Source organism: Carassius auratus, chromosome 49 (assembly GCF_003368295.1).
Source record: "Carassius auratus strain Wakin chromosome 49, ASM336829v1, whole genome shotgun sequence".
Classification (NCBI taxonomy): Eukaryota; Metazoa; Chordata; class Actinopteri; order Cypriniformes; family Cyprinidae; genus Carassius; species Carassius auratus.
The window spans coordinates 1,617,815-1,643,232 of NC_039291.1; the positions used below are offsets into that span (position 1 = coordinate 1,617,815).

General features: G+C 37.1%; 1 protein-coding gene across 6 annotated transcripts in view; it reads left to right on the forward strand.

Annotated features, from left to right (window-relative positions):
• The window catches only part of LOC113066016 (protein AF-10-like), a 46,690-nt gene that overhangs the window by 5,651 nt on the left and 15,621 nt on the right, over positions 1-25,418 (forward strand). For 3 of the 6 annotated variants that reach the window (XM_026237573.1, XM_026237574.1, XM_026237575.1), the window contains exons 2-11: positions 941-1,020; positions 5,909-6,034; positions 6,573-6,627; positions 9,211-9,320; positions 9,963-10,066; positions 10,309-10,402; positions 13,284-13,373; positions 16,801-16,896; positions 17,840-18,152; positions 21,004-21,654. In XM_026237573.1, coding sequence (XP_026093358.1) covers positions 941-1,020; positions 5,909-6,034; positions 6,573-6,627; positions 9,211-9,320; positions 9,963-10,066; positions 10,309-10,402; positions 13,284-13,373; positions 16,801-16,896; positions 17,840-18,152; positions 21,004-21,654 — 1,719 coding nt within the window. The remainder of the gene's footprint in view (positions 1-940; positions 1,021-5,908; positions 6,035-6,572; positions 6,628-9,210; positions 9,321-9,962; positions 10,067-10,308; positions 10,403-13,283; positions 13,374-16,800; positions 16,897-17,839; positions 18,153-21,003; positions 21,655-25,418) is intronic. The other 3 variants (XM_026237576.1, XM_026237577.1, XM_026237578.1) reach the window with 3 other exon arrangements.

Here is a 25,418-nt window from a genome sequence, read left to right on the forward strand (position 1 = left end):
CAGACAAGCACTCACCTTATTATATACAGTCTAACGACCTCACTCTAGTGCCTCGTAGTATTGCTTGACATTACTAGCCTTTATCACTGCTTAGAATACTATGAAATATGTTGCATATCTTATTCTATTTAAGATGCCACATCATTTACATTTACATTTAATCATTTAGCAGACGCTTTTATCCAAAGCGACTTACAGATGAGAACAATAGAAGCAGTCAGGTCAACAAGAGAACAACAACAGTATACAAGTGCCATGACAAGTCTCAGTTAGTCTAGTATAGAACGCATAGCCAGGTATATATAATTTTTTTTTTTTTTTTTTTATTAAATGAAAAAGACAAGAAAAGGAAAAGTACTGGTGTTAGTAGGTTAAGTGCAGGCGAAAAATATGAGTCTTTAGATGTTTCTTGAAAATGAGTAAAGACTCAGCTGTACGAATTGAGATTGGGAGGTCATTCCACCATCTATATATATGGATAATATAAATATATATATATATATATATATATATATATATATATATATATATATATATATATATATATATATATATATATATATATATATTGCCCACCCTGCTCTTTAAGATGGTGGCATTGGCTGTCAAAAAAAAACAACAATATCGTTTGACCACTTAGGGCTGCATGATAAATTGAATGCATCTCCATCACCTGTGTGCTTTCACATGGAGCAGCATTAACTACACTGTTGTTAACTGACAAGCTGCGCAAAAGCAGGATCATGTTTTGCGTAGCTTTCCTGTGAACAACGGCTATGTGTAGTCAATGCTGCTCCATGTGAAAGCACACTGGTGATGGAGATTACAGAACCAGCTTTACTGACAAGATGCGCATTAAATATCGAATGCGATTTATCGTGCGGCCCTAGTTGGAAGCAAGTCTCTTCAACTCATATGTCCTTCATTCCTGTTGTTTCAGCCTGCTATGGAATTGTCCAAGTCCCCACAGGCCCCTGGTTCTGCAGGAAATGTGAATCACAGGAACGTGCTGCCAGGGTGGTGAGTTTCCTTATCTTTATACAAATCTGTTATAGTCCAGATCTCACCCCTCTTTTTGTATATTGTGGGTTTGTTTACAGTTTCCACTTGACAGATGATATTATTTAGAATTGATAATTTGAACTGGTCTTCTAGATTTCACTTCAAAAGCTTTGGTAGCTAGCATAGGGGGCATATTATAATAAACAGGATAGAAGGTCAGACAGGCATTCAGTGGACATTTAGGCATTCGGTGAAATTCCCTGTGATCAGCCAGTTCAAGGTATGCATGGACAAACTTCATCCTTTCTGAAGTTCTTTCATGAGCTATTGCTAATTCACCCAAAAAAGAATAAATAAGTCATTTACTCACCCTTGTATTGTTCTAACATCATATGCCCTTCTTTCTTTTGCAGACCACAAAAGGAGAAATGTAACGCTCATGCTCATCCATAATGTCAGCGTAAAGCAACCAATGTCAAACTTTTAATAAAAGTATCACAGAATGGTCCCATGGAACAGATGCCTTATATTCCAAGTGTTTTGGGGGATTACCAAGTTTGGTGAAAAACAAACCAAAGTATAATCTATTATTTAATGAGAATCCTGACCTTGGGCATTGTTTTCTGTGCATGGCTGTGCCTTCATGAGACTATATCGCAGTACACAGTTTGTTCATGGATTGCATTTTGTGTCATGTTTTTATTAATCTTGATTTCTCACAACTTGATTGCTTTTTCTGGGTGACCTGGAGTGAACTACAGTCTCATGAAAGCTCAGCCATGCACAGAAACCAATGGTGAAGGTCAGGTTTTTTTTTTTTTTTTTATATATATTTTTTAAAGTTTTTCACCAAACTCTATTGTATACCTCCAGAACACAGAATATATTTCACGTGTTGCATGGGACCATTCTGTGATGCTTTTGCATCTTTTTTAAAAGCTTGACTCTGGTCGCTCGTTATTCACTATCTATTATATGGATGACCGTGAGTGGGACATTTCTTTAAATTTCTCCTTTTGTTTTAAATGATAACTAAATTAAAGTTTTTGATGAACTATTCGTTTAATGATGCATCAGGCACATGGAACAGTTATGACATCACTTATTTACATATGGACTGTTCAATTCATTTCAATGCATTAGACAATTATAAATAAGTAGATTCTTAACGTTTTATCAGTATTTAGTTTGAATGCACTTTTTAGTTGTTATTTAGACCTTTTAGAAGCAAATGAACTAGTCAGTTCAGCACAGAATCTGTCACTCTAGTCATCACTATTCACAATGACACTGTTGCACTCTGGGATAGTGCTGAATTTGTCACTTGTTTACTGCAAACAAATTCTCAGTATAGTCTGAAATGAATGCTACTTGTTACATTGTCTGGTCTAGGGTTGTTGCAATCATATTTTCATAATATTTTATATCATGATCTTTTATTTATACCTTAGATTCATGTTAGTATTTTTATGTTTGCATTCATATCATATAATTATGAAGCAGGTTGTGCATGTGTAAACTCTCAGACTGCAGTTTCTCTGTGTGATCTTTAAGAATGCTAGAGTTTTCAGATTTTTGCAGTTAAGATGTTTATAAAAACCACATAACCATTCAGAAATCACACTGAACAAAAACCTGGTTTGTATGTATATCACATGCATGTAAAGACAATAAAGCTTGGCAGGTCTCTTGGCCTATATGTATAACAGATGTTATCAGACTTAATAATGTGGTATTACACTGAACATTTTTGACTTGTCTGAATGGTGAGAGGTTTGAAATATTTAAAGCTGAAAAAAATCAGAATTGTTGAGTTGTACAAAAAGCTTCTTTATGGCTCAGGCTCAAGTTTAAGTTAAGTTAAGTTAGCTTCAGAGGTCATATGTCTTTTTTTTCTCCATTTATTTATTTATTTAATCACTGTTTTGGCCATTTGTGGAGCAATTTGTATCAAGTAATAATAATTACTAATAGGGCTTTGTATCACCAGCAAAGTCAAGATTTGATATGCATCACGATACAGAGGCCACGATATGTTGCGTCTCGCGATACGGCACTGCACTGAATTTCAGTTTCAATTTTTTTGGGCCCGACACGATTTTAACAAACACTTCTTGGCCGATACCGATATTTGTCACTTCCTCTCTTATTTGAAATTGTGGCATCAAAATGATAGTATTTTGGTCATGTTTTAAATCCGCAAAGTTCAGTTGTAGCAGACTTCAAAAAATTTCTAATTTGTTTTTGTATACATTTTAATATTTTTTCTAAGTTTAATCTGAGATTTCCTTTACCAAGGCGGGACTTATTTTGATGGGTTTTCTAGTCTACAGGGCTATATAGATAATGAAAGCACACAGTTCTTTGTATTTAAAGTTTGTTGAGATCTGTTTGTTTACTGTTAGTTGTAATAAGTTTTTTGTGTAATTCACTGCATGTTTATAATCGTGTTGTGTTTTGTGGGTTTTCTTTGGGGGGGGGGGGTGAAAATGGATGCAATAAATTTAATAAAGATGATGATGTCCACTACACTTTTGAAAGTTACAAAGGTTTGGTCAAGAATAGTGTGCCATATTTTGTCTTTTGTTATTTGATTAGCATTAAAGTGCAGACAGCAGGACTAGGATTTTGCAACAGACATTATGCAGCTCCGTACCTTCACAAAGTTAATAAACCATCGGTTTGTTATATATGCCTTTTTCCTTATATAGCCGATATGCTGATGATTGTAAAAATCGCCTGATAAAAATCGGCAGCCGATACATCAGTGGATCCCTAGTTTAAATCCATCATCCAACACAATGAGAGAGATTAAATCTGTTAAAAGAAAGGTATGTTTATAATGTGTTATAGTCAATGACAATGTCCTAAATAATCACTGTTTCTTAAAACATTCTGTAGCTTAAAAACAATGCCATTCCGCTACTAGTAAATAGATGATGGTGGTTGGGGTAAAGAAAACATGAATTCCTTAAAATTGCAATATATGTTTATTGCTCTTAAAATTACAAAATAAAATACTGACTAAGAATGCATTACTTTGCACTTGTATAGAGATAGCATTCAATAAAACCTTGAAGCCTTGAAAACACATAGCTTACTGAAACAAGCTTACTGAACACATAGGGCCTAGCTTACGGAAAAAAAGTTCTTCTTTCAGATGAAAATGACAACAACTTGAGATAGCATTCAATAAAAAAAGGTCACCCAAAATACTTATTTAGAGCAATTGAAAGAATACAGTAACCAATGTAAACTTGAGGGCTTTAAGCTAATACAGAGAGTGCTTTTCCAAAAAAAAAATATAAATAACAGTGGGAGCCAGCAGCCTGTCATGGAGAAAAAAAATATATCTCCGGATGCTCCACGTGAAACTTTGGCGTTCCGCCCTTTTTCTATCGTGTCTAATGATTTTGGTTAATATGCACGAGGGAGAGAGAGAGAGAGAGAGAGCAAGATAGCGCTCATGTGGTTTGAAGACTGTGAGTGCCTGAGCGTGCGTGAAACTTTGGTGTTTCGCCCTTTTTCTATCGTGTTTAATGATTTTGATTAATATGCACAAAGGAGAGAGAGAGAGCAAGAAGCGCTCGTGTTGTTTGAAGACTGTGAGTGTGCGCGCGCAGCTTGGGTTAAAAAAAGCCGGCGCAGAAAAACCCCTGGATTGGTTATATAACATTGAATAGAATGTTGATCCGGCCATCGCGTATATTCAGCGCACATAAGGTAAACGTTTTGCAAACGTTTTTTAGATAAATAAAAACAGGTCGACGAATCAATGCACATATTTGGCGTCAACGTATTTTTTGCATCGACGTAATCGATAACCTCAACGCGTTGTCCCAGTCCTAGTTGGCAGTTAAATCCGTTTCCTTAGAGCTCAGCATTTTGATGGCTGTGCATGGGACTTGTGTGAGCTGTCAGTTAGCTATGAAACATAAGTGTCAGTTCTGGTGATGCATCTACAACAGTTGTGTGTAATGGGCAAAACGCAGGAAATACATTTGAAAGCAGAGGGATGCACCATGTTTGACAGTCAATTGATTTTTTGCGATCTGAAGTCACACAATGAAGCAATGTTTTATACTGTAATAAAGTTTTAAGCACACCGATAAACCATATATTGTCATAATCAGTCAGAGCATTTTTTATCAACTTTTTAATCGGCTGCACCGACAGCTGGATCACTTTTGTCCATATTAGGCATCTCCAGGCACGTCATGAGTTTTATTACTTCTGTTATTTTATGTTTGTAGTTTCTGTCGATTAACATCATGTACAGAAGTATTTATTATTACTATTTGTTTTGGTTTTTTTTTTTTTTTTACCAGGAAAATTGTGATTTATCTTTTTTTTTTTTACCCCAAATTGTGCAGCACTGCTTTGTCACCCTGTTTTGTGGCTCTTTTTTTAATGTATCGGTTCAGCCACGAGTACCATTTTAAAGGTTAGATTTGGCACCGATACCATAAAAAAAAAAATAATGATACCCAACCTAGTCTCAAGAAGGGGAAACTTGTTACAACTAATTATGTGCCCATTTTTGTTGAAGGATCCAGTTACATGCCAAAACAAGCATCCCACATAATGCCTTTAGGTTAGAGACCTTTTTCTGTGCCAACTGCTCTCATTCTGAAAAGAAACAGGACTTCCCCATTATTATCCACAGGTTTGTCATGTAATATTTTTGTGGCCTTTTTGCCGCTTCTAGCCAAGATTTGTGAAAATCATCGCTTGCACTATCAAGAAGATTTCTTACTGGAGCATTTTTAAAACTTGCTTTTTTTGTATTCCCAAAGCATAGTTTTGAAACCAAATTTCTACATCTGTCCTCATTCCTCCACTTACTAAAAATAAGCCCATTTTTTTTTTCCTATTTGTGCCCTGCTCTGCCACTTCATCCCCAAAGATTAAAGGGTGGAGGGGGAGAAAGCCAAGCTGGCAGACCCCTGAAGAAGGAGGATTGTCCACCACCTGTAACAAAGAGGAGGAGGACAGCAGACTGAGCAGAAGTTTAAAAACTTTGAACATAGTGGTATGTGGCAAGTAACGGCATGGTTCCAAGCACAATGTTTTGCCCCAATATCTAACCCTGTTCCAGGCTTTAAAGATGAGTGAAATGTCATAGTGTTTATGCATGATATGCTGTGTAATACACCATGTGTCATTACCCATTTCTTTAGGACACTTTCAACCATCTCTTGTTTTCGTTGTTCAAAAGGGCTAGTAGCTGTCTTTATTCAATCATTCCACTTATATTCACAGGGTTTCAGAAAAATGTTATCTAATCCTGTTTTTCTCCTATAGCAGAAGAGATCCTATTTTATTCTTGAATACAGAAGCAGCTCTTCAGGGATATTTTCCTGCTCCAGTCAACTATTGTCTACAGTTTTGCCAAGATGTTCTGTTCTCTAGTTTAAAGAAAAGAAGAAAAAAAAGATGTCTAACTCTTAAACTCTGCTTTAATTTGATGTCCATGTCAGAAGTAGAGTTTCTGAAAGCCTTCAGAGCTGTGTCTGGTCTGCAGCTGGTCGGATGGATTGGGGATTCATGTATTTCTCTTCTTTTCACAGAGGTGCGAGCTGTGTCCCCACAAAGATGGAGCACTGAAGCGAACAGATAATGGAGGTAAGACATGGAACTTTATATTGACTGTTTTTATTTTGCACTTGTTCTGAGGAAAAACCATCTCTAGCTTTACATGCTGTAGACAAGAATATATTGCAGTCACCCTGTAGCTAAATATAGGCCAGTAGCGTAAAGGATGCAAACATGTAAGGCTGTGCACTGGTTTGTACTGCTCTTTATTTGGCTTTATGTTTTTCATGGTTGACTGTGTTTAACAGATAAGATAATTTATAAAATCTTTGAAAATTAAACCATTTGTTGGATTAACAATTATATGGGACATGTATTATTACCTCCACAACAAGAAAAGTCTCATTGTTTTTAAATAGGGTAAGCCAGCCCAGTTTTATTGAGGTGATAAAATGATGGAAGCCCTTGAGAAGAACATATGCTCTGTTGAAGATGACACCTTTCTATTTTTATGCCTCTAATGAAAGTGCATTGGTTTCCTCTTGTATGGAGTATTTCACTGCTATCCTCTGGCAGTTTTAATTATCACAGAAACCTTGCTGTTAAAAGGGTTTAATACAGAATCTCATCAATAAGCTGTTAATTAGTCAAAATATCTTCAAATGTCTCACCTCAACAAATGAAATGTATTTTGGCTTTCAGGAAAATATTGCGAAGAATAAATGCATTCAGAGTTCAGGCCTATTTTTTTAACACTTCTTTTTTATAAAATGCACCTAAACTGTTTTTAAATAACCCAAGAGTTAAGTAATTGAGCGAAGGGTGTTAGGAAGTGTGTGTCTGTCTTTCTTACCTTGTTTTTATGGGTGGGCGGTCTCAGCGGGGTCATTGTGGGGCTAAGAGGAGTCTCCTCTTCTTCATGTTCTGGGTTCACGCCAAGGGCAGCTCAGAGACCGTAAACACGGCACGGGACACAGCTGCGGACGGGACCATGCCCCATCTTTAGGGGTGGGGAGCTGTTTAACGGCTATGAGGGGAAACATCATTGCCCCAGGCTTATGGTTTAAATGTTTCAGACCATGTCATCTCTTTTTAGCTCTAAATTTGTGTAACCTTTTCAAATTCTTTGGAATAAACATTCCATGTGTTGTCGTTATTTATGAGTAGGAGTGAAGATTTCTGAAACATAAATTTTAGTAAGTATTTATTTGAACCAGAAGTGAGATGGAGGTGTTCGTGATGTGCTTTTAAGATCTAAGATCTAAGATTTTTAAGATCTATACATTTCGGCCAACTGAGGAGTGAAACTCCGCAGCAGTGACCAGACCAGCACATGGAGAGGGTTTTACAGGTGTTACTTCTGCGAAGTTATGCAAACTGAAAAAATTGAACACATGGAAGAGTTCATAGACCAGGTTGATCCTTTCAGTTTTTGTTTAGTTGTTGCTTTAGTCAAAAGTTTTTCAGTTATTCTTTCTAACTAGAATATGAAGAACAAGATTATTTGAGTACCTAATGCTCAGCTAAAGACCGTTTGGCAAATCATTCTCTTTTTTTTTTTTTTTTAAGTGTGCCACCCTTCTGTCTGATGGCTTTAGAAGTTCTTTGGGGTTTGCTTGGGTTTTACTGCCTGGTTTTATAGGCTTCTGCTGGATTCTTGGAGGGGCTTCAAAACAACAAAACTCTCCTCCCTATCCCTTTAGGCTGGGGTCAAAGACAGTTCATGGGTTCACCTTTAAGTTAAGGCCTGTTATTGTGCCCTCACGCTGGATAAACAGCTCATTTGGTTAATTTCATTGTGATATCTATAGCATCTGCTCTTTTCTGACAAACATATCTCAGAATATGGTCATATTCAAATCAAAATCCTTGCAGTTTGGGTAAAAGGCATCTGATGTGGGAGAAAAAGTTTAGTAGTAGCCTGAAATTATGATATAATATTTGTGTATTGTGCTTGTGACTGACACCCTATGGTTCAACACTTGGTCCAGACGCTAGGCAGGAGAGAATATGCCTCTGCCTCTTCCAGACCTGGGTATTTCATTTTTGCGGTCACACTCAGCCCACATGCTTTAATTGTGTTTTTTTTTCTTTTCTCTACACTGTGGAGGAAGCCAACAGTGCCCCATATGCACTGAACAGAAAATGTGTTATTATTTGGCATTATCCATTCTTTTAACATCTTAATAAAAAAATTGTGTGTGTGTGTGTGTGTATATATATATATATATATATATATATATATATATATATATATATATATATATATATATATATATATATATAATAAAAAATATGATATAAAAATATTAAAAAAAACAACCGCAATTTTAATAATAATAATTGTAAATGTTATTCATTTGTTTTATATGATAAAATCACTACATTTATATTTAATTTATACAATTATTAATAAAAAAATGTGTTTCACTTATCCATTTATTATAATAATCTTGATAAATTTTGACTTATTTTTTTTACTTTTTTTTAAATATATATATATATATATATATATATATATATATATATATATATATATATATATATATATATACTTTTTTTTATTCTGTTAAACCCAGTTCCATTTTCACAGCAACTTTGCACAGAAATAAAATAATTCAGTCTTGGCTTCTTTATTCATCATCTACTGATCTTATGTCATGTCTTGTTTAGGTTGGGCCCATGTGGTTTGTGCTCTTTACATCCCTGAAGTGGAGTTCGCCAACGTATCCACCATGGAGCCCATTGTGCTTCAGTCTGTCCCTCATGAACGTTATAATAAGGTAAGTTCTGTGTCCACTGAAAGACACACGCTGATAGCCTGGATATCACTAGGAAAGCAAAGGCTCAACATAAGAGCCTCATAAATCAGCTCAACATTGTAAACAGTATGCATGTAAGGAGTTTAGGTCTATACTGTGAATGTGTTTGCTCAATGGACTCAGTGCTACATTTATCAATCTTCGATAAACATAGTATGTTGCCATTAATTCTGCACCAAATCTGATGAAAGAAAATGTACACTTAATGGTCTGAAATGAATAGAGCCAACAAAATTAATTTATTAATGGATATCCTCAAATATCAGAGGAGAAAAGTATTGAAAGTCATGTAAATTGTTAATATTTAATTGCGTGAATATTCGGTGTGTATATTAAATACTTGTAGATGAAGGTTTTTACTACTGCCGGTTGGATCGCTGTGCATCACTGAAACTCAATAATAATTGCTATTTTCCAAATGTTTAGATGTTAGCTTAAAACTTTTTCGCTCAACCATGAGGGGAAAGAAAACAATGTTCAATCAAGTACTAATGGGATGCGCCATCACGACACCATTGCAGCCATGCATTATATACAATAAAATCTACTTTCTATATGTGAAGAGTCATTTTGACTCGACTTTTTTTTCTTTTTCCTATCTAGACATGCTACATCTGTGAGGAACAGGGCCGTGAGAGCAAAGCTGCTTCTGGAGCATGCATGACATGTAACAAACATGGCTGCCGACAAGCCTTTCACGTTACATGGTGAGTTGCAAACACCTAACATTCCAGCTATATGTCCTCATAAGCATGTTAATGTCCTTAATAATGCCATCTGTTAAATGAATAGGAAGACATGTTAAATACAACAGACTTGCCTGTAATGGATTGAAGCCAATATGATAATTGCTTTAGTTCATATAAAATAGTTTAAATCTTACTAATTTTTAATATGCATTGTGTACAATTTTTCTAAAGTTGCTTTTTTTTTTTGTCTTTGAATGTAGCGCTCAGTTTGCTGGGTTTTTGTGTGAAGAACAGGGCTCAGATGCTGATAATGTGAAATACTGTGGATACTGCAAGTACCATCACAGCAAACTGGTAAGAATCAGCTTTTTTTTTTTTGAAACCATACTGTACTAACTATAACACCCTGGCACAAAGCCCCGCTGGTGTGGATCCCACAGCTTTTATGCTTTTGATTGATGACATTAGAGAAATTGTATTTTAAATGAAGGCATTAATAATGTTCAGGCTGAATATCAAGATGTCCGGATGCGTATACATGCTCTGTTGTTCAAAAGTTTGGGCTCAGCATGATTCTTTTTTTTAAAGAAAGTATATTTTTATCCATCAAGGGTGCATTCAATTAATCAAATGTGACCGTAAAGACATTTAAAAGTTTTGTATTTCAAATAAATGCTGTTCTTTTGAGCTTTCTACTCAGATATACGGTTTCCTTAAAAATATTTAGCAACACAACCTTTCAGCTGTTATTACAAATAAGAAATGTTTCTTGAGAACCAAATCAGCTCATTAGAAAGGTTTCTGAAAGGCCTTGATGCACTGAATACTAAGTAATAGCTTCTAAAAATTTAGCTTTGCATCACAAGAATAAATTATATGGTAAGATGCATGAAAATAGAATGCAATTATATGAAATCATTACAGTTTTTACTGTGTTTTGATGAAATAAATGCATCCTTTATTTCAAAAACCTTTAATTCTTACAGATCGCAGACTCCTCAGAACATGTGTACATGTTGTTTTTCCCATAAATGCCGTGCTTGACTACTGAGTTAGTATTTGATGCTCATAGTTGGTGAAATTTGCCATTAGTGCTTCATAGACTGAGGTATACTTCATGTCTCTAATGCATTTCTGAAGCACTCAAACTGATTTTTACATTTGCCAGTACCTGAATCATGTCGATCTCATCACTGTGACCACGTCATCTTAGTTCAAGCTTTTTCTGCACATTCAGAATCGCACGTGAACGCAGCAGGCTTTTGAAAAAGACACTCACTCATCTGGAATATCTCTCATTTCTCGAATGTCTCGCACTCCTGGTCCAATTACAGCTGCAGAAAGCTGAGCTGTGGCTTAAGCCCCTCTGTCCACCCCCAGTGGCCTCTGCCGTCCCACCTCGATCTCCCTCAAACCCTTTAACCCCTTAATCTCGTTGTCAATCAACAGCAACTCACTGGACCTTTGTCTGTGGTTCTCCTTTCCTCTCCTTCCCATCACCCAGTGGCAGCTCTCGGTGACAGCATAACCGCCTGTAGTTTCCTGTCCAGCTTCGCCTGGTCATCAGTGTACTTGTGGATTTGTGCGCGTGTGTGTGTATGTGTGACAAGGGGTTTTACCCACTCCAGCCCTAGAGCTACGCTGAGCTTTAGAGCCACAATCCCCTGCTGCTTCTCAGATTTGTGCTCTGTGTGTGTGTGCGTGTGTGTCTATCCTCCCACTCAACAAAGGCTTGTCAGATACTGCTAGTCCTCTGCTGGTCTTCTGAGTGAGGGGCTTTGTGATGTTCTCATAGGGGATTGTAATGAGTCGAGGATGGAGGGATAGTGTTGTTTATTTATGTATACACCGTTTTATTTCATTCAGACATTAGATGCTGGAGTATTTCATGCATTTTTTTTTTCTTATGATTTTATTTATTCATTAATATTTTACAGGTGATGTTTTTTTTCTCCATATTTTTATTTGGACTCTTTAGCATCATTGTTTGCTCCGATATGAGTATATTTTTATATAATTGATTAACAAATGAATAAATGTACAATACTGTTCAAAAGTGACAGTAAAGAGATTTTTGTGTTACAAAAGATTTCTATTTGAAAGAAAGCGGTTTTATTACTTTCTAATCATCAAAAAAAAAAATACTGAAACAATATCACAGTTCAGCACAAAAATGTTTCTTGAGCACCAAATCAGTATATTAGAATGATTTGTAAAGGATCATTGGACCCTGAATAAAATTTAATAGCTTTGCCATTACACGAGTAAGTTACATTTAAAGTAAAATATTATTTTTAAGAGGGTTATTAATATTTGGAAAGTTTACAATGGCTACAAGCTTTAATTTTTTCATTTATATAAATATAATGAAGATATATAAATATATATTTATTATTATTATTATAAATATATTTTTTATTATTTATTTATTTTATTTTTTTGGAATAAAGTGACAGCACATTGCTAGTCTTATTTGTTGTCATTCATCGTACATGACAGCATGATGTTTCTGCAGGATGTACCATGTCTCTGTCACCATCATGTCTCTGTTACCATCATGTCTCTGTCTCCATGTTAACGGACTGACAGCATCAGCACAGTCTCCTGGTTTAATAGTTCAGTAGCTGGCTTCCAACTGCTGACTTTCCATGTAGGCCTTTGTTTCAGTGGGCTGCTGGTAAACGAAGACCATTCTGTGACCTGAGGTTTCTATGTGGCATTTGTTGACAATACCAGCATTAGAGACCATTGACTTCAAAAGAAATAAGGGGAAAAAAATAATTATTATAAATTGAGAAAAAATATTAGGAAGAATTTAAATAGTGTTGAGAGAATACATGTAAAGTTGGTCATTTTGAATGCTGGTAATGTTGGTAAGAGAATTTTGTTTATTTATTATTATTTTTTTTGTTTTTTGGAGAAATCAAATATAATTCAAAGTTATAGCCTTGGATGCTGCCATACTGTTAAAATAAACAAACCACCCAAAATATTCTAATGCATGCTGCTTTTTGACGGCGTAGTTTACCAAAATAGAAAAATCTCTTGATTGATTATCAATGCGTTGTGATTTTCCCTCTTTGTTTTCTCCGATATTGTCTTCTATTTGTTTCCTTTCCTGTCTCAGTAAGGGCTGTTTTCATTGGTGCTGAAAAGGAGAGAATTAGGAAATAGGGGACAAAAGATAATTCGACAGACTTTAAATGTAACTCGAAGTTCCTCTTTCACCTTTTAGAGAAGGAGCAAAGGCCGTGGTAGTAGGGCTCAAAGCTTAAGTGATTCTTCCATTCACTCTTTGGATAAGCACCATGACAAGGAAAAGAAGGTAAGGCAGCCTCCAGATCTACCTTACTTCCTGCCATGTGTGATTGATGCCCCCCTCCTCACGACTTCAGACTATGAGGTAAACGTAAAAAACCAAAACTCTTGTTTATCCAAAATATGCACCGCTGTGATTAGTTTTGGTTAAATTGCACAGGCCACCGTCACCCTGTGCCGCCCCTCTCACGCACACTTTTGATATCCCACAAAGCTTTAAAAGCCACGGGAGGGAGAACAGTGCCTTTTATCACTCAGAGTGATTAGTATTTTGGTGCCGCCACAAATTATCAACATAAAGAGTCCTGTATTCAATGAAAAGCATCCGTCATGGCCATTAGTTCCAAAAAAGTACATTTAATCAGTATTGATAGGCAGTGTAGACATTTGTTCCACTAATTTTCTATACGCAGCTGTACCGAATGAAATATGTAGCATTATTAACCCTGTCCGCTTCTCATCTAATTCAATTAAGTGTACGTCCTGTAATATGGCCTCATATCAATACATGTGTACGTAACAGCAGAAGACGATCTGATCTGAGTGGAAATTCTTTTCGATTGTGCCTCTGTCTGTATTTTTCTTCTTGCTGTAATAACGGGAGTATCTGAAATACTCATCCAGCAGACCTCATAGTGTGAAACGTTTGGAGGAGCTCATCACATCTATCCATCGTCATTGATCATTTTCTGCCTGTCCCTAGCAGCTCCCACACATCTTATTCAGCGATCGCTTGCATTATTTGCCTTATTTCTAGGCGACCCGGGTCATTGAAATGACTCTGTGTTGATTTGACATTTCTTTAAATGTTTTGGTGTGGGTTTTTTTTAGTTGTTGATGTTTGTTGGAAGAATTTACATTTATTTATTTTCACATGTTTACTATATATCTTATTATCAGTTCTGATTTTTTTTTGTCTTCGTTATTTAATAATTCTGCTTAAGTTATTTTCTAGTTGTGAAATTTTTAATCTAATCGAATCTAATGAAATTTTATTTTAAAAAAAATGTAATTCTTCTGAAACATGATGGTTTTTTATTTTGGCTTTTCTGCAAGCTTACCAACTTACATATAAAGTTACAATTTAATTAAGTGTGGAATCAAACATGCACATTTTTATATATATATATATATATATATATATATATATATATATATATATATATATATATATATATATATATATATATATATATATATATATATATATATATATATATATATAACAATTTCAGTAATTATGAATCCCTTTAATGTAATGTGGAGCAAGGAAAGGTATGTATTCATGTATTTTAATGTAAATCTGAAAGCTCAAAACAGTCAGATGTGCATTTACAGCGGGCAGTGGGGGTCAGAAATCGAGGCTGTTGGTTATGACACAAATTCTGTAATTATTTGAATTGGTTTGAATGAGTTTGCATTGGAAATGCATGCCAAAATGGAGTGGATGGTGCTCTGTCAAGCTGCTCAAAGACAGACTGCAGCCTGTGTAATCTAGGCTAGAGAAAGATTCAATATGAGATGCCATTTAAAGCAGTTTCTCCCAGAATTATTCTGATTATTTAACTTCTTCGTCTGAGAGGGCTTGATGTGAACAGTGATTCCGGTTGGAGCCGTATTCTTGAAGATGGTGTTGTGGAGTGTTCTGTGCTCCTCCATGGCTATTGTTACGGCGCCTGATTTGCATTAGCAAAGGGGGCCCATCCCCCCCCTACTCCACATTCCCAGGTCAAAGGTCGGGGGGCTCAGATGTATACCTAGCTAATTCCAAACCCCAGGGCCAAACAACAATAGAGGCTAAAAGCTTCTCAATTTGCAGCTGGTTCAAATGTGCTCCGAGAAGCTGTCGAGAACAGCATCTGGGAAGAAAATCTCTCTTCCTCCTCACGTATCTTAAATTCTGATCTGTTTGGCATTTTAGCTTTGTTTTTCTGGATGATTAGTGTCTTTTTGTATTTAAACTTTTTTTTATTTGAAGATCTATTTTATTTATTAATTTACATAGTTGAATTTTAATACTTAGCCTGAAGCTTCTGGAGTCGTGTCTTTGTTCATACTGTAAGAGATTTCCTACATATCACTAATCTGCTGAAGGAATTGATCAATTATGATAAATGTCTTGGCTTTTTGTTCTCTCTCTTTTGCTGTGTCCTCTGCCTGAACTATTCATCTTTGTATAATTAAGATAGCTGTCGTCTTATGTCAAACTCTTGCAAGAAGTTTGTGTCAGAATTGTAATTAGACCAGTAAACAGCAGTTCATACCTGCGTTTTGTCATCACATAAGGGTCTGCATATCTATAAAGTTTCAGTTTATTTATTTGATGGAAATAAAATGAATGTTATACTGTGTATTTTTCTTTTCTCCATTCATAAAGCCAAGTAGTGTCATGAATTTTTTTTTTTAATTAAAAACAAAAAAAAGAAAGCTCGCGAAAACACCTGCCCTGTCAACATCTTTTGGAACAAAGTTAATTACTTGAAGTCTTGTCTTTGCAAACTGGTTTGCGATTTTATTTTATTTCTTCTAGAGCATGAGCAAATGATTTTTAAGCATAACAAAAACAGTGACATTTGGATATGTAGGTTGTGAATTAAAATCAATATATATTGAGTATTCAATATAATACAATCTTTTTCCACACATTTAAAAAAATTGCCAGGGTGCTTATTCAAAACCTTCATTTCAAGATTGTACGATTTTTCCATTTTAAGAAAATGGCTTTTAAAATAGTATATGCAGGAAAATTTGTAAATGGTGTCAAGGAAGCGGAAACTCATTTTCATTTTCATTGAAAAACTTTAGCCTGAGGGCCTTTGGAATTGTCACCGCCTCTTGCACTGAGAAGCAGTGTAAACCGTTAACATGTTCAGAATAATTGTCCATTTTAGACAATGGCTTGAAGATGGCAGAAATGGCAAAAAAAAAAAAAAGCTAGACGTTTGTATATCGCTCCAGTGGGGAATGTGTAAATATTCTCTAGGAATGTTTCATGATCACTGCATATTTTTACAGCCTCACTCTTAAGAACAGAAACCGAGAGTTTGGAGGTGTTCGATTGGAGTGTGAGGTGTAAATTTGTTCACGCTCCTGCTTCTCGAGCGCAAATCGAGCTGTGTGGAGCACGGCACTAGACCGAAGTGTAAATTAAGCAGCAATAGACTCTGGTCAGGCCTGCAGTGTGAAACCTTACCCATCTTTCTTTTTTCTTTATATGATGATCTGAATGGACAGAACAAGGGGCTCTCCTTGCTGGGTTTGAAGACTGCTTGCAAATGATTGACTTGTTCAGAATCATTATTTCTATTTCTTTCTTTGTTTCAGAAAATGACAGTGTAGGCTAAAGTCCTTCCCAAGCTCTACTGGCTTTAGTTGAAGCGTTTGCGGTACCATCTTCATTTAATGTTGTTGTTGTTGTTTGTGTTGTTGCACAGAAACATAAAGAAAGAGATCGTCACAAACCAAAGCACAAAAAGTCTTTGGAAATGTCACCTTCCTTGGTGCCAGCTATGATGGTGGCCTCTGAGAAGGTGAGTTCATGGATGATTTTTATTTTTATTCTATTAACTGGGTAGATTACACATTTTAATCCGTTAATGGTTCCAAATTACTTGACAGAAATTGTAATTAGTATCATAATCCACTACATTTTAGGTAATCTAGTCAGACTACTTTTTGATTACGCTTGACCTAACTTGTTTATCACATTGATTTGAATAGGATAATCTTGTACCATAATTGATATAAAAATACAGAGGAAGAACATTTATTTCATCTGTTATTAACATCATGAGGTGAATTTAAGATTACATCAATGTTTCCCAAACTGGGCGTTGTAAAGGAACTGCAGGGGGTTTGTGAGTTTAATGAAAAGGTAATAATCAATTATATCATAGAAATGTACAGTTATGATAAATCGTTGCAATACATTTGAATAAATCATAAATTATTTTCAATCAAATGCTGTGTAGCCAGCTGATGGTATTGACTGGTCTTTGTGTCCACAAAACTGAAAGACTTTCTGAGTAGATGTAAGTAGCCGGCTACTTCAGAAAGGAACATCTATAAGATGAAAAACAGGAATTGGGGAAAATCAATAAATTATGAATAATGTATTACTGTTGTAGGAATAATATGTAATCATATAATCGATAAAAACGTAACTGTAGTCTGATTCAGAGTATTTTAAAATGTTATTTAATCCAATTACAAGCACTTAATTCTTGGTATCTTATTACGTAATCCAGATTACATGTAATCAGTTACTACTCAGCTCTTTGTTTATATATACATACATACACGCACACACACACATATACTTGTATGTATGTATATATATATATATATATGTGTGTGTATATATGTGTGTGTATATATAATGTATATATGTACATGTGTGTACTTTTTAGTTTATATTGTATTTTATTAATTAATTTATTTTTGTCATATGTGAATTTCTCTTCTTGGCCACAGAGCTACAACAGCAGCACTGGCGGAAGTGTCGCCTCCATTACCTCCACCCAGAAGCGTCTGGACGACAGCGGAGGTCGTTTCACTAATGCCAACTTCCAGGAAGTTCCACCTCACTCCAGTTCCAGCTCCAAGGATGGCAGCTCCTCTGATGGCAAGAGCTCGGATGGCAAAAGCAAGAAGTCCAGCAGTCACGGCACTAGCTCAAGCTCCGGCTCCAGGGGCCGCAAGTCAGTGCCGGGCAAACCCCACAGCCCTGTGGTCACCACAGCGACGTCATCCACCGCTCCCTCCTCAACCAGTCCTTTTCAGCAAGGTGAGGCTTCCAAACATACCAGCTTCACTTTCACTAGCATGTTCTCAAACGCAACTGCCAGATTCAAGTCTTGTGTTGACGTGTGTGAGATTAGAGTGAGTCTGTTGTGACGGGGCTGGATGGAAGCCAGAAGACATAAACTTGGCGTGTGTGTGTGTGATAGGACTGTCGTCTGACTGGCTGCTGCTGCAATGTGGAGCGGCGAGTCTTTAAGAGCCGTTTGGGTCGTGGGTGGCGTCTCTTGTGTATTGTGAGTGTGTTATGAGGGTAGTTTGTGAGTCAGAGGAGACGCATGTTCCCTTCCTTTCTGCTATCAAGCCGTGAGATGGAGGGATTGAAGCAGAGGTCACGTCTGGAAAATTGAGACTAATCATTAATGTGTCAAAGTACGGCAGGGGCCTCCTCGCTGGAGTTAAAGGGAAACTTCAAGGAACCCTGGAAGAAGAAACAACACAGTGTTTTCTCAATGAGATCAAAAGATGGTGGTGATTATTTATGAGTCTAACCTTCTGCTTGGGACTATGTGATATTGTCTGGGCTGTTGTGACAAACCCGACACAGATCCAGGGTCGGTGAGCCATACGACTGTTTTATTGGAAATATGTTAAGCTGTTTATAATTCTGAATTTGTGAATTACCTTGCTGTTGTTGATATAAGAAAGGCGGATAAAATCAAATATTCTTTCAGACAAAGTTTAGGTTGATCTGTGGCTCACTTGCTAAAGTTCAGCTCTCTTTTCACACATTTTTAGCTTGTCTTCAAAGAAGAATGACAGTAAATTTCTTGCAGTGTTCAATCTAGGATCCAGCGATAAGATATAGAAGAACTTCATGGATGTGTTTTGGAAAGAATACAGAATGCTGCTAGTTATCTATTGGTTGTGACACTGCTTTATTTTGGAGATGTGTTAACTGGCATGCAAGCTCTGCGCATGTTTTAATGTTAGCGGGAGGCTCAAGAGATAGACTGCGTAGTAAAATTGGGGAGTAAAGGCTCAGAAGCCTCCTGCCACAGCTGTAAAAACATGCACGGCGGAGTTTCTCTGGCTTTGGTTAAAGGACGAGTCCTTGCCTGAACGCCTAAATCTGGGTCACCCTTCTTGCCTGGCTACATACCTGATTGTTTGGCTTCCCGCAAGTTTGACTGGCCCACCTAGGTGTGGAAGATGTTGACATTGCCTGATTTCAGGTTCTGTAGGTTATTTTCTGGGTTCGTGGAGATTTAACCAGATCCTTGATAAGAAAAGGGAGAATCTTTTCCAAATCTAATTTAAACTTAAAACCGTTTGTATACATGTCGGTTTAATAGTTTTGGAAATTTCAGCAAAATATTTACATTTAATTTCATGTGGTGTGACCAAGTAAAATTTTCCTTACACCTTTCATCTAATAATACATACCTTAATCGTTCGTGCTTTTCAAAAATGTTTTTGCTTATGAAATTGGTCAAGTCAATAATTTTTTTTTAAATAAATTAATGGATCAGGACAAATAAAAAATGACTGTCAAGTCATTCCACATTTTGGAGAGGGTTTTTTTGGTATTTATTTTGGATAGCTAAATTTAGTTATTCACAAAATACTTGAAATTGCTAAAGTACATTACCATTCAAACGGTCAGTGCCCGGTTGCATGAAACTCCTTAAGTGAAGGTTTCCCTGAGGGAGAAAAATTCCCTGAGGTAAGGGATTTCATTAAGAGCATTGCAAGAAACCTCTTAACTGTCACCCTTACCTAAGTGTTTATACAAAGCGTTTCACAGTAGTTTCTGACAACAAACGGCAAAGATCACCGCAGTTGCTATAGTTACTACCTCTAACAGTAAACAGAACATAACGAAGCACAAAGCCAAACCCTTGCTAAAATCACACTTGTAGTCATATATTTTTGCTATGGAGAGGACAAACGTAACAGAAAACAAAAAAACGTAAACCAAACTGAACAGAGGACGAAAAGGCAATTATTGTTTTCGTTAGTGGTTATAATAGTAATAATAATACTTTTCAGCCTTTCATCAACCATTCATCGTCTCCAAGGGATTATTACGATCATTAAAAACATGCCTTGGTATTTCCTCCTCTTCAATTAACACTAAATCAGCCATCGTATTTTGAGTTTAAGTTGACTTAGGAGAGCTGTTTTGGTCCCTTAAATTTATTAAGGTGAAATGGTCACCAAGGACTTTGTAGCAACGCTTAAGGGAACACTTAGATAATTAAGGGGGAAAACTTAATAACAGCCTTAAGTTCCTTGAGGAAACCCTTATGGTTTTTTCTTGCAACCCAAGTTTCACTAAAGGTATTAGGGTACCCTTAACCTTATATCTAAGGGATTTCTTAGCTTAAGGAATTTCATGCAACCGGGCACTGATTTTTAAAAAGATATTAGTACTTTTTTCCTGCAAGGATGCATTATATTATTTAAAAGTAAATACATTTTTAATGTTCTAAAATATTTCTATTTTAAATACATGCTGATCTTTAGAACTTTCTAGTCATCAAAAAATATGTATCATGAATTGAACAAACATATTAAGCATGACAAACTTTTTCAGAATTTATAATAATTTTTTTTTTTTTTTTTGGATGCTAGCGTTTAATTTGGTAAAAAATTTTCAACTATTCTGCACAGAATTTATAGTTTTTGTTTTGCGTTACAAGCTCTTAGTAAAGATGATGAAGTGCGGTGCTCCAGCTATGTTGTGTTTCTGTCTATTTAAGACATTGTGGCTGCGAAAAGGTCTTAGTTTTACGACCACGTGCCACCTCTCTGTTGGTTTATGCTGTCTCTCTGTCAATGTGGTTGTGATATTACGGTGTGCTTTCATCTTTGTCTTCCTTTTTCTCTCTCAGGTCTTTTATTAGGCAACAGCAGCAATAAATCAGCCACTAGTGGGTCTGTGGTCCAGCCCACATCTGATTTCCTCAGCTTCTCTGATCCCAGCCTAAGAGCCGGTGACTCGTACACACCTCCATCCTTTAGCCGTTGTCACGTGAAGGGTGGTGCAGAAAATGCAGCTTCTGAAGGCATGGTGGCTCTCAACACCTTCAGCATGATATCCATCCCCCAAAGCACCAGCTCAAGCAAGCATTACGAAAACTGTCACCCAGCCGGAGAGCTCGGAGGCCTGGCCTCAGCAGGCTACAAAAGACCCCAGCCCTCCTCATCCTCTTCTTCTGCGACATCGTCTTCGTCTACTGGTGAGGATGGTGTGAAGAAGAAGAAGAGAGGGAACTGGAGGAACAGGTATGGACCGTGCTTCACCACCCAGGACAGTAAAACCACTGATACAGGAGAGCACGGGTCCACAATGCCCTCATCCACTTCCCCCTCGCCATCCTCTATGAGCACCACGGCCTGCCGCGGGAGTGCAGTCAGCAGTACAGGAGGTGTGGGAGCAGTGGGTGCTGGGAGCAGCAGTCTGGGGATTCAGAAGTCCCCATCCCTCCTCAGGAATGGAAGCTTACAGGGTATGACTGTCAGCTCCCCGTCTGCTGGACCAGGTGAGCAGAGAAAAATATGTGCTTTACAATCAAAAACAGATCTCAGTCAAATTCAAATGGAATCTTTTTATTGTGAATTATTCATCTGTGCACACCAGGGATGCACATATAATTAAAACCACAGTAAATAATATATATTTTCATGTTATGGACTATAAGAACGACGGGGCATTAGAATGATTTAGGGCTGCAAAATTAATCATATTTTAATTGTTTCTCACAATTAAGCATAGGCATCTATGATATTGTCTTGCAGGTTACCCTGAAAGTTTTTTTTGACATTTCTGTTATCTTGCATTGACAAGTTTTAATGCTCAACAAGATTTAATGCTTGTGGTTACCAAATGTCAAGAGTTTAAATCCCCAGGAATTTTGCACTTGGATGGATCCATTTCTTCCTTGTGTTTTCATGATGCTTACATGAAACCACAATAATGCTAATGAAGTCAAAAAAATATATGTAATTCTCAAATTCCTCATTTTCATTCCTTTCAAATTACATGTGAAGTCTGCCATGATTGTCTTTTTAAATATGTTGCATACTCCTAAATCTAAATTTTTAGTTCTTTTCTAGCTTTCTTTCTTTCTCTTGCTCTTTTACATTTGCAGTTGTTCACGGACTCTTATTCATAAATGTGCATAGAACCTTATAAACATAGGCTATTATTAATTGCCATGTTTTGGTCTATCTGAGATAATTATTTTTCAGGAATTACACATGGAGGATCTTTTCAATATCGCATTGTTCAATTCATGTGATTCATCTTAATGTTTCCCTGAATTTTTTCCATCTCGGTTTATTAAAAAATAAATAAAAGGAATCCATTTGAGGTCTGCTCTTCTCGAAAAGAGGCCTGGGAACCAGCATGATGTTGCTTTGGTCTGTGCTGAAGCTCATTAGGGTAAAAGTGGATGGAGGTGCTCTCTAAAGTGCTTCCTCATTCCTACCTGATTGAGAGCTAAGAGTGGCCCGCTGAATCTCCACAGAGATCCACATTAACCTGTTGAGCACAAGGGAGCTGGAGGAGGGAAGGAGCCCCTAACAGGCAATTAGTTCAAATTGTATTTGTTCCTCCCTGATGTTGTCTTCTCTCGGGATCCAGAGTGAGACGGCTTGAGATAGTGTGTAGAAATGCCCTGACCCCTACTGGCTTTCCTGCTCACTGATCTGGAGCCTGAACGCCTAAATACATGGTCACACCATTCTTCCTCACTCATTTGCAAGCACTTCCTCCCCCCCCCCCCCCCCCCCTCTCTCTCACCTGCTAAGCTAAGTGCTTTGTGTACGCAATGTTAAAGGGGCCTTATCTTTGGCGCTGCCCTGTTGCTTGGCAACAATCCGGGTGTGTTTGTTTTTTGTTTTTAAGTTCCTTTCCTTCTGATTAGAACTTGGATACTCTGGTCTGTCTTTTTCTCTGTCATTGCTATTATCTACCATCTCACTATTGCCATATCCCTTCTCTCAAGGCCATATGGGTTTTTTGTTTGTTTGTGCTCCCATCCATCGCAGCCCTCACCTGTTCATGGCATTTGGCTGGACTGTAAATATTTAGCCATGGCTAATGCAGGGCTACAGCAGAGTGCTCCATCTCATCTGTTTCACCCTTCCTCAGTGGCTCCCAGCTCCTTTTTCTCTGTTTTATGGATGGCTGGTTTTTCATGGGAGAAAAACATGGGACTCAAGTTAAAATAAGTTCAACGTTTTTAAAACAATGTCTCTAGACCTTGCATTTTCGCTTTCGTTGCCCTGCGTCTTGCATTTTTAAATGCAAAAACATGTTACAGTGTGTGATTTTTCTTCCACTTTTTGAACCAGCTGATTTTGAAAAATCTTTTCTTTTTTTTTCACACCACACATTCAAAGTCAACATTTGGACCCCATTGAGTTTTACATGGACACAAAACATTGAGACGTTTTTAGAATATCTTTTATGTTCCTCTGAAAAAGTCGCACAGATTTGGAACAACCTAATACAAATAATGATAGAATTTCAATATATCACTCTATCCCTGGATTTCTTACTCGGGATGAAACTATGGAGGCATCCTGAGCAGTGCATGCATTTGCTGCATTAACTGAATTCATGCGCTATAACTTATCCTCACTTTCAGTCTGCATGCTCTAGAGATGTCAACCCCGACTGCTTGCTTGTGATAGAACATATCTTGAAGCTAGTAACCCAACGCGAAACATTTCAAGACATTGATAACTGCTCAAGATACCACATTAAAAATAAAAACATCTGCCACGTCAAAGGCCTAAATATGTTCTGCCAGCATGCAACAATACCTCGAATCAGTCCCTGCTTTCTTCTCTTCGGCTGTAAAGAAAGCGCTGGGATTCTTATCAGACTCTGATCCTCGTCATTAACCTCCCTCTGAACTCGCATGGATTTTCTACTGAGAGAGGAGACAGGGGTTTGACTTGAAATCCTGGCTAATCTAATTTGAAATTTCCCCTCTCTTCCCCTGATTTGATAAGGGGGGTTTCAGGAGGAGATGTTAAGTCCTTATCGATCGGGGGGGTTCGATCTGCACCAGATAACAGGATCTTTGTCCTTGCTTTGTTTGGTCGCTCATGTCTTGTAACCTCTAATCAAATGCTCCATTGGTTGACCTTTCCTAAAATTGTAATTATTAACCAGATTACCAGCTCAACACGTTGATTTAAAGATTAATCTAATCATTAATGAGCCAAGGTAGCCATTGGTATTCACAAATCTGCCAAAGCTAAAACCAATTGTGATTAAATGGAATAACGTGCCACAGTGATATCCAGGCTTCCTTTCTCGATTACTTATGCCCTATGTGGAGTTTGGAGCTTGGTATTTTAAATGCTTCACGTGGTACTTCTCCGCCCAACAATGTTTCCTTGTTTCACCAGTGAATGTAGACTGCCGTGAGCCATTCATTCCTTTGTGTGGCAAGGGGGCCTCTCTCGTTCCTGCAATGGGTCAGCCTGGGCCATCAGCTGGGTTTACTTGAGATGGTGGTAGGGGAGGAGGGAGAGAGAAAAGGGGGAAAAAATCAATAAAACAACAGCAACAAGAAATAGCATGCATGTCATGAACCGGCACATAAATATGAATGGGCTGCACTCCTCCCCAGGCCTGCCTGAAAAGCCCTCAGTCATTTTTACAGAAGAAATAGTGAGTCAACAGATTCCGGTAACTGTTTTCTGGGTCACCGGGAGGCGGATGCAGAGTGGATGTTGAGAGGACCCCAAAACGCTTTGTGCTTGCTCTCGATGTCTGCTGTGACAAGGGCCTGGTCAGACAAGACATTCAAAGTCCACAAAGTTCATCTCAGGGGCAGTAGGAGAGAAAGCTGGATAACCAGTGAAATCTATATTAGAGGACAGAGGTTGCCCTTACAGCTATTAAAACTTCGTTTTTACCACTAGATAACAGTTCATAACCTGCATTGATTTCAGAACTCAGAAGTCAGAAAGAGCTTTATTACCAGGTGTCCAAGGTTTTACACACACAAGGAAATTTACTTGGTGACAGGAGCTTCCAGTGCAGAAGTACACACATAGTGCAAACATACATGATATTGCAGACATACATAGAATTGCACAGAAGAGACAAAATGAAATGGAACACTGATATAAGGAAAATAGAAAATTTAATAATAATGCACTATACAGAGTTAGAAATATAGAGAAAAAAACTGTTGTTTAAATGCATGTACAGCTATTGTATTGTGTACAGTTTATGTAGTTCACAATGTGCAGTTTCCAGAGGCTTTTTATAAACGTGTCA